This window comes from Marmota marmota, unplaced genomic scaffold (assembly GCF_001458135.2).
Source record: "Marmota marmota marmota unplaced genomic scaffold, marMar, whole genome shotgun sequence".
Taxonomy (NCBI): Eukaryota; Metazoa; Chordata; class Mammalia; order Rodentia; family Sciuridae; genus Marmota; species Marmota marmota.
The window spans coordinates 13,972,396-13,985,951 of NW_026000082.1; the positions used below are offsets into that span (position 1 = coordinate 13,972,396).

The 13,556-nt window shown below is 39.9% G+C and overlaps 2 protein-coding genes across 13 annotated transcripts in view; one reads left to right on the forward strand and one right to left on the reverse strand.

Annotated features, from left to right (window-relative positions):
• Nrdc (nardilysin convertase) overlaps positions 1–6,718 on the forward strand; it is an 89,007-nt gene extending 82,289 nt beyond the window's left edge. For all 3 annotated transcript variants that reach the window (XM_015485007.2, XM_048815396.1, XM_015485008.2), the window contains 9 exons: positions 768–799; positions 1,039–1,177; positions 3,498–3,545; positions 3,795–3,847; positions 4,219–4,302; positions 4,876–4,966; positions 5,396–5,512; positions 6,265–6,354; positions 6,499–6,718. In XM_015485007.2, the coding sequence (XP_015340493.1) occupies positions 768–799; positions 1,039–1,177; positions 3,498–3,545; positions 3,795–3,847; positions 4,219–4,302; positions 4,876–4,966; positions 5,396–5,512; positions 6,265–6,354; positions 6,499–6,696 (852 nt within the window). In that variant the 3' untranslated portion in view covers positions 6,697–6,718. The remainder of the gene's footprint in view (positions 1–767; positions 800–1,038; positions 1,178–3,497; positions 3,546–3,794; positions 3,848–4,218; positions 4,303–4,875; positions 4,967–5,395; positions 5,513–6,264; positions 6,355–6,498) is intronic.
• A 659-nt stretch (positions 6,719–7,377) lies between these two features.
• Positions 7,378–13,556, reverse strand: part of Osbpl9 (oxysterol binding protein like 9) — a 134,772-nt gene continuing 128,593 nt past the window's right edge. For 6 of the 10 annotated variants that reach the window (XM_048815402.1, XM_048815400.1, XM_048815399.1 and 3 more), the window contains 7 exons: positions 12,713–12,823; positions 12,375–12,438; positions 12,130–12,270; positions 9,819–9,897; positions 8,900–8,991; positions 8,270–8,405; positions 7,445–8,053 (listed from right to left, as the gene is read on the reverse strand). In XM_048815402.1, the coding sequence (XP_048671359.1) occupies positions 7,979–8,053; positions 8,270–8,405; positions 8,900–8,991; positions 9,819–9,897; positions 12,130–12,270; positions 12,375–12,438; positions 12,713–12,823 (698 nt within the window). In that variant the 3' untranslated portion in view covers positions 7,445–7,978. Of the gene's footprint in view, positions 8,054–8,269; positions 8,406–8,899; positions 8,992–9,818; positions 9,898–12,129; positions 12,271–12,374; positions 12,439–12,712; positions 12,824–13,556 lie in introns of all 10 variants that reach the window. The other 4 variants (XM_015485013.2, XM_015485012.2, XM_015485010.2 and 1 more) reach the window with 1 other exon arrangement.

A 13,556-nucleotide genomic window follows, 5' to 3' on the forward strand; every position in this document is an offset into this window, starting at 1 on the left:
CACACCCCCTTACCCCCGGCTTTTGTGTCTTTGTATGGGTACTGGAGATTGAACCCAGGGCCTCAGGCATGGGTAAGCACTCTGACACTGAACTTTTTATTTTATTTTGAGACAGGGTCTTGGTAAGTTGCCCAGGCCAGCCTCAAACTTAAGATCCTCCTGCCTCAGTCCTTTGTGGTATTACAGGTGTGTGCTGCCATGGCTGGAAAATACCTCATTTTGTCGAAGAAATCTTTTATTTTGTAGGAGAAATTTTTGGAGAGGAAGAGAATATGTTCTCTTAGAATAAGTGCTTATTCTATCCAGGCTCTGTCCTTGGGCCCAGATTTCTAAAACACAGGGGTATGTCCACTTGGATACACTCACCCTAAACAAGTAAGTTTGATCCAATGAGGAGTGTATGGTAAGCAGATTGCAAAGGGAGCCAGAAGAGGAGCTGTTCATTTAAGAGTATTCACCTGGGTGTGGTGGCACAGCCACTTCAGAAGCTAAGGTAAGAGCATCCCCAAATTTGAGGCTAGCCCAAGAAACTTAAGAATATTTCAAAATAAAAATTTAAAAAAGGGCAAAGGATGTAGTTTAGAGGCAGAGTGCTCCTGGGTTCAATCATAGTACCTCCCTTTCCACCATACACAGTCAGTATTTAATAATTAAACATTATCATTCAGTTGATTTCCTGATCAATGAAATGACTTAATTGGTATTACATGGTTCTGGGTGAAATAAATCAAGAGGAACTAATACAGTAATTCTCTTTTACCTCTTAGGAATCTATGGATTTCCTGAAATATGTTGTTGAGTAAGTACTGGTTTGAATTTTCTCTTTGAGGATTATGTGTTCAGAAAAAGGGCATTAAGCCCCACAGTTAATTGTTACTAAACTCACATTTGAAATATTTACCCATGATAGATTTTCTTGAGGCTGAGATAAAGCAAATCAGAAGGGATTGTGAACGGCCTGGCTATTTCTTCACAGGTTTTGGAAGGGTGTATGTGAATAAAGGCACTGCCTCAGTAACCCATGTGATTCTTTTGCAGTAAGCTGAATTTCATGCCCCTGGAGCAAGAAATGCCTGTGCAATTCCAAGTGGTAGAGCTACCCAGTGGCCACCACTTATGCAAAGTGAGAGCTCTAAACAAGGGTGATGCCAACTCTGAAGTCACTGTTTACTACCAGGTCAGTTGGTCCCATTGTATTCTTGTGGATAAGTACCTTTAGGGCATGAAAGTCTGGGGGAAGGTCCAAAGTACCTTGGAATGAGCTGACCCAGTGACCTTCTTGTTACCTCTGTAAGTTAACCACAAATCTTAAATTCTTCTTGTGCCATTTTTCCTCTTGAAGCAACTACGTTTAAACTTTGTTTCTATCAGTAAAATGGGCCTTTTCTCTACTATGAGATATTGCTCCATTAATCAACTAATCTAGAATCTGGAAGAACTGATGCAGTATGGATGGAAATTCCTGCATGTTTCCCTAACAGAACCCCAAATAGACCTGTTAAAAGGACAGTTTTGAAAAATAGACAAAAGTAAACCTAGCCAAACGATCAGTATACACTGAACAAGAATGATTATGAGCCATAAAGGTTTCAAAACACCTGAGGGAAAGGATTTATTACTTCCACTTTATAGATGATAAATCCAAGGTTCTGAGTCCCTCATTTGTTGGTCTCCAATTTATCTGGTCAGTCCTTGGAATCTGTATTCTTTGCACACTATTCTGGAGGCTTGGGAAGAGCTTAAAATAAGGAAGCACTTTTCAACAGTCCCTTTAACACATGGTCTACTTTAGCCTGTGGTTAATCTCCCACTCAACTTCTAATCTATAAGAAGGATCTTCTCTAACTCTCCAGCTTGACATCTGACTTCCCAAATTCTGGAGTTCCAATAGCTGCTGCTGTGGTCCTGAGTTTCTTGCATGAGGAAGTCCTTATCAGTTCTTACCTTTCAGGTCTTGTGAAGGTCCTTGGTCTGGGGTTTGAGTACCATGGCCTTGTAAAAATTTTTTTTTTTTTGTCCTTGTATTGTGTTTCTGGCCCTAGGCCTGAGTCTTATCCTGACATTGCCCTGGTCTGGTGTCAGAAGTAAATTGACCTATGTCAGTCATCTTTTGTTGGTGAACTTGAGCCTTTCTCTAGTCTTTTATTTTATTTTATTTAAATACTGGGATTGAACTCTGGGGCACTCAGCCACTGAGCTATATCCCCAGCCCTATTCTGTATTTTATTTAAAGACTGGGTCTGACTGAGTGGCTTAGTGCTTCGCTTTTGCTGCTGCTGGCTTTGAACTCGTGATCCTCTTGCCTCAACCTCCTGAGCTGCTAGGATTACAGGCATGTGCCACCATGCCTCGCTTCCCTAGTCTTCTTAATGAGTGCTTCAGGAGCCACAGTAGTTTTGGATTTAGGTGAATAGATTTTTGTCTTTCCTTAGAGGCCCAGCTTCTCTGTGGAGCGTATCTGCTTGGTGATAGCAAAAAACCAACCTGCAGTCTTTCTAGGTTCCAACTCTCAGTCCCAAACTTCATAAATAGTATAGCCTGGCCCTGCTTATATGTCTCTTAATTTCTCAAAACCCAGAGGCAGAGTTCTAGGCAGGATTTCACATGTGAGACTGAAGATACTTCTTTCTTTTAGTCATCTCTTAGCACAAACTATTGCTTTTAGGAAACCATTTCCCTCCTCACAGAGAGCATTTTCAATAGAAACTTGATGCACTGGTTCTTTTTTGCAGCTTTCTTAGAAGAAAATAGGAAATCTCATTGTTGATTATTAAGGGCTTCTAGGGCACACAGGCCTCTTTCTCTGGTGAAGTGGGAATATCAAGAGAAATGAGTCTCAGAAGAGCCTGACTCTGGAGATGCATGCACAAGCAACCATCTTCTGTCTTTGTCTCCTGCCATCTTCATTCTGAGATATTTTGTCATTCTCTGGGGTAGTTAGGATGAGGCTTCTAAGTAGGGTTTTTTCGTTTTGGATGTTTTTTATATGAACAGTTGTTTCTACCTATGAAATAGATCTGGTCCTATTCCTTCATGATCCCCAACCATTTCCTGCTATCTTCCATAGGGCCTTGAACTAAAATGCTTGAATTTAAATTTAGAAAGTATCCTGTGAGTTCTCTAGGTCCTCCAGGCAGGATCTGGCAGGTCAGGATTATTAGACCCACCTCCATGTTCACCTGCAGTTACAGGTGTCTAGCATAGTTCTTCTTACAGACCTTCAGGTTAGTGGGAAGGGAGAGTGTATGATTACCTCTCTTGAGGTGAAGAGAGGGGATGATAATAAGTAGTTCTTAAGAATACCTAATATTGGGCTGGGGTTGTGGCTCAGTGGTTGAACGCTTGCCTAGTACATGGGAGGCACTGGGTTCAATCCTCAGCACCAAATAAAAAATAATAAGCAAAGTTATAAAAAAAGTTTTAAAAAGAATAGCTAATATTAAAAAGTTTTGTAAGCCACTGGATATTTAGTTTGTCTGATCACTTTGTCTTTTCAGTCAGGTACCAGGAGTTTAAGAGAATATACTCTTATGGAGCTGCTTGTGGTAAGTGCATAAAGTGAGTCAAGGTGTTTTTAAGAGCCTGGGTTCACTGAGACCCAGCCTTTCTCCTTGGAAGCTGGTGACTTGGGGTAGTCATTTAGTATTCTTACCCAGTAAGAGCACAGAAAAGGGATATAGGAGGAAAGTAGTGAGAGGCTGGACCATGGAGGTATGTGGAACACTTTTTTGAGGGGAGAAAATGGAAGTCTCTTTGCTGCGTTCTGGGCTGATGGTTAGTGTGTTGAATTACAGATGCACATGGAAGAGCCTTGTTTTGACTTCCTTCGAACCAAGCAGACCCTTGGGTAAGTTTGCTGATAAGGGTACTGAAATTTTACAAATGAGTCTGGGGCTTCTTTTGCAGCCTCTCAGAACTTCACAGTCCTTCCATGCCTTAATTGTCAGATTTTTGAAATATGCTACATCTTGGATTATGATCATGTGTTCAGTTTGGTCAAGTTGCAAGATAAATAAGAAAGCAAGCTAACTTGTGGTACCTAGTTCAGGAAAGGGGTGCACACCTTGACAAGAGAATTAAGTAGTTGTATACACATTTATGGTCATCTTTTAGGACTTTCAGAACCCAGTATATGGGCAGAAACCCTCCCCCCTTGAATTTCTGAAGGAAGAGCCCAGTAACCTCATGAGCCCCAAAAACTTTTCACTTTGTTTATAGGTACCATGTATACCCAACCTGTCGGAATACATCTGGGATTCTAGGATTCTCTGTCACTGTGGGGACTCAGGCAACCAAATATAAGTGAGTAAGCCAGTGAATAAATGGATCTAACCTATTCTAGACATGGAGAATGGGAACTACAGATACTTCCTTAAGCCTCATGCAACTCTTAAAACAAGCAGGGTTTGCTCTATTTAGTCACTGGGGAGCAGAAGGGGAGGCAGTAGATGACCATAATGAGGACTGATATGTGGGTTCCAGTGGCCCTTTAGGACTTGGCTCAAGTCTTATTGACAGCACTTGCCAATGTTTTTCATTAGGTAGATGAGAACAAGAAAGGTAATGATTCCCAACTTGACATTTATGCTGGAACTAAATGTAAGGTCTTGATAGTTCTCAGCTTTGGAATGGTCAGGTATGGCTGTAGCTATTTCTGGATGAGGATACTAGGGAAATTGTTCTAGTGGTGGGGGGCTGGGTATAGGAAGGTTCTTCCCCATTCTCTTCCCTCCTTCAGCTTATGGTTGAGTACGGAAGTCTTAGAAAACACTTATGTCTTTTTCTTGGAAATATGCCTTAGTCCTAATTCCTTCCTTTGACTTTTGCCAGAGATGAGCTCTCTGATTGCTTTTCATTGAAGATATTCTATTTCAGCTCTGAAATTGTTGATAAGAAGATAGAAGAGTTTCTTTCCAGCTTTGAAGAGAAGATAGAGAACCTCACTGAAGATGCATTCAACACCCAGGTGACTGCACTGGTCTGTCTAGTCTTGGTTTATGCAAGCCTTCAAGATACCATATACCAGTTTTTCACAGTGTGTTGGCCAGTTTTTTGTTTTTGTGGTACTGGGTATTGAACCCAGGGGAACTCTACCATTAAGCTATATATCCCAGCCTTTTGTGAGACAGGGGTCTCACCAGTTGCTGAGGTTGGCCTTGAACTTGCAATCTTCCTGCCTCACCTTTCCAAGCTGATAGGATGACAGGTATGCACCACCAAGCCCAGCGGGTTTGAGATTTATAGCTCCATCTTTATCTGATCATAATGTCCCCCTAGCTTCCTCTCTTCTGGTAATGCTGGCTAGGTCCTTCACAAGCCAGATTTGATAGGATTATAATTCCTGCTGTGCACACTAATGTGATGTCATGCCTGAGTGTCTCTTTGGTGGGAACAGGTTACAGCTTTGATCAAGCTCAAAGAGTGTGAAGATACCCACCTTGGGGAGGAGGTGGACAGGAACTGGAATGAAGTGGTGACACAACAGTATCTCTTTGACCGTCTTGCCCACGAGGTAATGATTTTCAGACCAACACAGCCTTGATGTGAGGGTTCCTAATTCTATGAGTTTCAAGTGCAAGCATCCCAGTATTGTGCTACTTGGGATACTTGTTGAGGCCTGGCCACTTGCTCATTTCTTGATTCAAATACTGAGTTTCCAGCTAAGGTGGCTATGTGAGTATGGTGCTAAAGTTTACCTCCCACTACCTGTTTTCAGAGAAGCTCAATGTTTTATTATATATATGGATTAAAAAGGGTTTCTGCTATAGAAAGTTGGACTTGATGTCCTCCAGATTTACTTATTCCAGTTGTATAGGTTTTTTGATGACTTCTAGCTCAAAATAATAGAACCCATGAAAAAGAACTCTCTGGATCCTGTAATTCAGTGCCACCTCTGATTATAGGTAGCTCTCCTGCAGTGCATTAGCAAAGACATCATTGCTCTGTGAGGCAGAAGGAGCCCAGCTCAATAAAATACTCCAGTTGACGTCAGTAGTTGCTATATTTTCTCAAGCCAGAGAAATGAAATGTGACACCAAAGACTTGGGTTTCTAGTTGAGTACAGTACTGAGTTGTAATTATAACATCTGCTGTCTTGCTTACCTGCTAATGTAGATCATTATTATGAAACATGAAGCTGTGCCACAGAGGTTCATCCTCTCTCTATCCTTCTCTGGAAGGCTAGAGCTAACACTGAAAATAAAACAAAGTGCTCAGATATAAGCAGGATCAATCTGTCTTTCCTATCTCCCTTTCCTCTATAAGATTGAAGCTCTGAAGTCATTTTCAAAGTCAGACCTGGTTAACTGGTTCAAGGCTCACAGAGGACTGGGAAGTAAAATGCTCAGTGTTCATGTGAGTATGGTTAAGTAAACTATAGTTCCTTTCTTTCCAGGGTTGTCATTTACTGAGTTTGGGTGGTTAACAGAAATTCTAAACAAGTTGTTTGCCTACAATATAGCCAACACATTTCTTACCTTGAGTCTTTTCCTCTTTCAGGTTGTTGGATATGGGAAGTATGAACCGGAAGGGGATGGCACCCCTTCTGGTGAGGATTCAAACTCTTCTTGTGAAGTGATGCAGCTAGCCTACCTGCCACCTTCTCCTTTGCTGGCAGATTCTACCATCCCCATTACTGATATCAGGGCTTTCACATCAACACTTAGCCTTCTCCCCTACCATAAAATAGTCAAATAAACTGCAGTCTCGTTGGCCTGAAGGAGTGTGTATTTAAAGATGTGTTTGTATTTTATGGAGTTACACTACTACTGCCTTTGGGCTTCCATTGAATTTTTTGCACTGGCATCATAGAATTCAATTTACTTTTTTTCCTTTTCTGTTGAGACTAACCAACACAGGGTCAATGTAGAGGGTGGACAAGTGTGAATTTGACACATTTGAAGCAGTTATTTGGGAAGCTTTGGCCTGTGTCATCTCAGATGGAGAATCCAATTCTTGAGAGGCCCTATGTAACCAATTTGTTATTAGTACCTAAATGCTAGGTACTAATACCTGTTTTTTTTTTTTTAAATGTATTTTTAAATAAAGATAGTTCTGTATTACCCTTCAGAATGAGCCATCTGCTGCTGTGGCATTCTTTTTATTATGTTTTATTTCAGTGTGGTGTGTGGATCTAAAAATACACATTAAACACTGTAAGGCAATAAAATATTTTTGGTGAAATGTTGGTAGCCTTATGTGTGTTAACACAAGGAAAAAGCTTAGCAGGGACAAAAGATAGAACAGCACGATAAGAGGAAAAGGAGGCCAGACCCTCCAGTATTTTTAAGAATTCTTGTGAAAAGCTACTATATTCAAGGTTGCCAAATAACTGGCTTCCATGTCTAAACATGAAGATTAAAAAAAAAAAAAATACACTTTTTAAAAAGGTTGGAAAAATTACTTTATGAAGCCTTAAGAAGCACTGAATATAATTCAACTGTAATCCAGGTTTAGATACAATTTAATAATAGTTCATTTCCAAAATAAAAGTTATAAGTGAAACCATGAAATTTCCTAACACTTGATTTTAATACATTGCACTAATATTCTAAAACAACTCTGAGGAACCAATATTTACAATAGATGGAAGATTATGAAAAATCTGCCATCAGGTATATTTTTGTGTGTATATATTTGTATATATAGAACCCAAGAGATTACATGAACGAAGAAATAAGAGTCTATATGTCATGTCTTAACAGCAGAACAAGAGTGCAGAGTGTGAAACTTTTCAAAGCATGGGGTCTGGAACAGGAGCAGATATCTTGTTTTCTCAGGACTGAAGTCAAAATCTTAACTGCCATAGAGAAAGGGAAGCTTTTCCAGCTTTAATTGTTCATCTGTGTCAGAAAGTCCAGTATCCCTGAGATAGGAACCACTGCAATAAGAAGGGAGTGATAGGTTCTCCCAAAGGAAGATTGTTGCTTAATTTGGATGACTTGCCCTGGTCATCGGGTGTAAACTTTTGTTTCTCAGCCTAATGCTTCACAGCACCAAGACGTTTCAGTAATGGTTCATCATAAACCCAGCATTCTCCATCTTCATGGAATAACTGTAAGAAGAAGAAGAATTCATTTATTTGCTTGTTTTGTACTATTCTTTTATAGGGTAGTTTTTATTATTCCATGCCTTCTCTCATCATTGGATGAAATGAGTTTCAGGAAGGGACCAGTGATCATCTTTGTTCATAGTGTTCACCACCTTGCTAAAACGTGAATGAATTACTACTACTCAAGGTACAGGGGAATAGCAGTTAGGTGGGGCTTACCCTTGTCTCCCACTGAATTTCCTTCTCCTTTCTTTCTCGGGCTTCTGCTCTTTGTCTTTCTTCAAGTCTGTGCTTTGCTTCAGTTGCTGCATCAATGTCTCTGATTTTTAAATTGAAAGTGACATCCTTCCAAAGGCTAAAGAAGAGAGATCAAGAGGGACTGACAATCTTGAGAATGAAAGTCTAGAGCCACCTCTGAATACTGTATAAAAATAATAATATAAATCAAATGGCTCTTCAGTGTTATAATAAATCTCCTAAAGGTGGCAACAGGGCACAGAAGTAAATAATACAGAAATGGGCCTAAGAAGACCCACCTGTTAGCTATCAAAGTATAAACAAGAGCAACAGGAGAAAGGACAAGGGGAGCTGAGACCTGTGATTCTACTTCTGGTTCTATCTATACCTACCTGGGAGAGTCAGTTTCCCTCTCTAGGGCTTGAGTGTCCTTTACTATAAATTGAAAGGATTAGAACAGAGGAGCTGAGACGCTGCATTTCAGGAAAAACCTCCCTTAGATTTAAAATGTGATCATGGAAGGGTCAAGAGGTCAACTGCAGAGGCAGATGTAAGCACTTCCTCCCAAGGCCATAATTTCCACTGAAGAAAAGAAGTTCTAATTTTCCTTACCAGCGGGACTCATATTCATTCTGATCTTCTAACTTCCTCACTTTCTTCTTGATTATAGGCAACTTCTTGGTATCTACAAAGACTGTATTTTCCTAGAAAAGGAGAGGTTAAAAGGATATTTTATCGTTTAAACTGTTTTCTGAGGAAAAGTCAACTCTTCACAGAAGGCTTTAATTAACAGATTAAGTTTCCTGTATGTTAATGATGTAGCCTTAATAAGTTTTATATGCAGCCTTAAGGCTAAAATAATACCATTTTATGTTTTAAGTGCAGAGGCTCAATTCAACAGATATTTTAAATGTGGCTACAGATATTTTCAATGTGGCTATGTTGCTACATGTATGGTCATCATTCCTAGGAAGCCAGACTCATCACAATTAATCTTCGTGTGCTTTTTACATTGCAAATTCTCTGAAATCCAGTTCACAGATTCCTCCTGTTATCCTTATACCACCTTTCTTCATGGCTTAATGAGAACATTTCATGGGTGGTATACAGAGGGAAAATTCCTTGATGGTGGGACTCATTTACTTACTCATTTCTGAATGCCTGGTGGCAGTTTAGTTAATTTTATTAGTTTTTGAGTGTAGACACACACACACTCAAATTTGGTTAGCACCCCATTTTACAAACATGGCACACATTCAGATGATAGACCTAACACAGGGTGCTCAATATGTGCCAAGCACTGTTTTACATATATTATTATTCTCAAGTGTTTTGTAAAGAGAGAAAAGTAAAAATCATTCTATTACCTGCACTGCTGGAAAGGAGGAAGGGGAAGGAAGAGTAAAGCTCACCCTGAAGAGATGACACTATAGGTGGTATTGGTGGTTAAAGTTTCAAATGGAAAAGTAGGAAAAGGGATAGGCTGAAATTAAATGTAGCCAAAGACAAGTGGCAAAATATAGGTTCTTACCCCTGTTGCATATTTTGCATACATTACACCATTCCATTCCCCTTCAATTGAGCAAAAAGACTTCTTGTCATTTGGAGAACTAAATATAAAAGGAAATATTTGTGTTAGTGTCAAATTGGGAATTATTCTACCAATTTTTTTTTTTTTTTTTTGTAGGCAGCATGGTTTACTGTCAAAGCATAGAACATAAAAGAGCAACTGTGAGGTTTTTGGTAAAAATTGCTTAATGGAACTAGACTTCTCAAGGCTAATGATAAGAAAGGGGCCCTAAACAAGATGCTAATAAGCCACAGATCCCATGAGCAACAGGTGTGAGATAGGCAAGGGAGCCCTGTGCTAGGTGCTGGCACCTGGCACATTGCCTGCCCTCCAACTGTTCACAGCCTACTAGACTCACTCACCAATGAGATTCTAGGTGGTAAGTGTGTGGTGAGCTCATGTGGGCACCAGGGGTCAAGGGCAAAACTGCTGGTGCGAAGAAACTTAACTCTAGTATATAGTTTTTCTCCCCAGGCTTAAAGGAATCTCTAGATCAAATAGTTTTGGCTCTTTTCCTAAACAAGGATCCTCCAAAGCCCTGACAGGCCTTTACTTGACACCACAGTGGTGTGTCTGGCAGATATGGAATTTGGGCAGATAAATTTAATAGCATAGGCCAGGTTAGGAAGGACAAAGCATAAACTGAGGCTAAAAGAGACCAGAAATTTAAAAAAAAAAAAAAAAAAAGCCAAGGCAGAGAGATGAAAACTGCTATCCCTTGCTGGAAACAAATGAAAATGGGGGGAAAGGGAACAATGAGAAAGAAAAAATCCCAGGATTAGAAGGTTATTATGCGATGACTCCAAGTGTGGTCTGGGGACCCTTAAGGGTTTCCAAGACCCTATAAGGGAGGGAGTGCTTAATGTCAAAACTATTTTCATAATAAGATGTTACTTGCTGTTTCCATTTGTTTTTTTCACAAGTGTATAGTGTTTTCCAAAGACTATGCAATATGTAGCAACAGAATAGAAGTAGCAGATAGTAGAATCCACCTGTATTCTATTAATTATATTGAAGATTTATAAAACTTTCAAAACATAAAAAGCTATTATTCTCACAAAATTTTAAAAGTTTTAGAAAATTTATTTTTGCAAAAAAATCTAATTTTAAAATTAATATTTTAAAATCTTTTAATTTCTCATGAAAATATTGATGGATATAATAAAGGGGTCCAAAGACCAAAAAGTTTGATGCTCAAACTTTGTCTGATGCTCAAATCCTGAATAAAACGACTTCACAAAGAGCTCTTTGAGCTCACAACTTTTTGGTGTGTGTGGGGGGGTACTGGGGTTTACTGGGGATTGAACCCAGGAGCACTTAACCACTGAGCCACATCCCCAGACCTTTCTTAATGTTGTTTTTTTTAGAGACAGGCTCTCGCTGAGTTGCTTAGGGCCTCATTAAGTTGCTGAGGCTGGCTTTGCCTCAGCCTCCTAAGCCACTGGAATTACAGGCATGTGTCACTGTGCCCAGCGAGCTCACAACTTTTGAAGGTATTCTACTACATATGGCTCTAATTGGCAGAAAATTCTGTTGAGCTAACAGTTCCTGTTGGGTTGGCTACCTCAAAAAGAGGGTAACTTGCTTCCATTGTCTTCCTGTTTTTTAGCAGTGACTCATGTTGCTGTCTAAGCCCTGCCATATTTTCTGATCCAACAATGTTACTGATTCTTTGTAAACTTCATCTTATGTTCCTGGACCTAACCTGCTCAAGATGTTTTGGGGTGCCAATTTAGTTATCCACATTAAGTCATCTCCCTGGAAAGCTGGTTTACCAGTCATGTATTTTCCATCTGACACTGTTCCCAAAAGGCCTTCCAAGGCAGAGAAAAGTCCAGTGGCACAACACTGCATTCTCCCCCTTCCAGGCAAGCTCTGAACCCACCCAACTGCTTTCCCCCTAGCAAAGGCACAGAAAAGGGAAGGACTATGAAGACTTGGGAGACACTCAGGGGACACTCACAAAGTCTGCTGTTAAGGACTAGTTTATGGACCAATCTTTAAGAATCCATGGTCTGGGTTAGCCGGAAAAGGTAGAAGACCTCTTTCAGTTTCCATTGCAAATCAGGTTGTGAGGAAGCAGGTCTCATCAGTTACCCCTGACTTTTATGAACCTGAGTTCTAGGTCTCCTTTTCATAAGGGATTTTAGTAAGAGATGTACTACAAGTTTAAAAGGACAAAACAATTAAAATAATCCCTAACAAAGAAGTTTAAGACAAAAGGAAGTATTTCAGAAAAATGGAATAGCACTGAGAAAAACAAAATACCTACAAAATCTCAGCAGTAATTCTGTGTTTCTTGCCTCCATAGAAAGGTTTAGTGTGGAAGACGATATTTGCACTATAACCAGTTTTGGAACAATTAATATTGCATTCTCCTCCTAGTTCCACCCAGGGCACTGTGAGGATAGACCTGGAAAATCAAAAGTTCTCAGGTAAGGCTGACAGTTATGAGGAAAGGAATGGATTTGGTGGGATCTTCTGCTGATCAGAGGAAATGGAAATGGCTCTACTTGCCTTCCATAACCATTGGGGAATGTGAGAATGTAATGCTCATCATAGTCTAGACATGAGACACAGCCTGGGGAGAGAAGGAATAAAACCTCTGATTAATAGTGTCAACTGGCCACAGGCTTTGTAGTTTGCCTAATGGATACTTCATTTGATTTAGGAGTAACCTATTTTGTATCCCACCCCTGTCTTCATCCCAGTACATATGCTTTCATGCACCCAATAGCATGCAGTATGGCTTTCTGTAGCCATTTTCCCTTACTAGACAGGTGTCTATCAGGTATTCGAAGACTGTATACAAACTCCTACTAACACTGTAGTCCACCCAATGCCCACAAACTTACCTTGCCCTATGTTGTGCACCCCAATTGACATCCCAAGGAATTTTGATTTAGTCCAGATATGAGCATTGAATTGGATTTTCTTGTTAAAGCATTCAGCATAAAAGGCTGAAACTGAATAGGAAAGTGTTTTCTATTAGTGCACTATATAGCTACAGCTACCTCTTTAAACCCCATCTGGGGGAAAAACCTGGCTTCACAGGGAAGTCCTTTACCTCTCAAAGAACAACCTTATATTAGGCCATGGGGTACCCACTTGCCTTTTCCACTCTTTCTCCAATGTAAGCACCCATTCAAAGCTCCCCTAAAATGAATTTGGCTGTGGACCCTCCAGGAGACATAAAATCAAAAGTGTCTTGTGTTCTGGTCAGCAAGCATGCCTATTACCAGCCCCAACCTGAGCCCATACAGTACTTACAATTTTAATACTTCACTAAACAAGATGTTGAGGATATTTATTCTTTCCACTATGTCCAGAATATACAATATAAAAATTACATATCATTTATACAAACTGTCTGAAAGTTGCTAAGGTCTCTAGAGCAGAGCATTATGTGCGAGTTTAGAAGCATTCAGCATTGGTTTCCCCAATCCAGCCCCCATTTTTTTTTTTTTTTAAATAAAATGATGCTGGGGATTAAACCTAGGGGTGCTCTACCACTGAGCTACATCCCTAACCCTTTTTTATTTTGCTCAAGCAAAATAAAACAAACTCATGATTCTCTAGCCTCCTGAGTGGCTGTGAGGACAGTCGTGTACCACATCTATCTCCCAACTTCCTTCTTTTCATATATATATTTAGTCAGTGATACTAAGAATCTTGAAACTTATACAAGGAGTTGACACT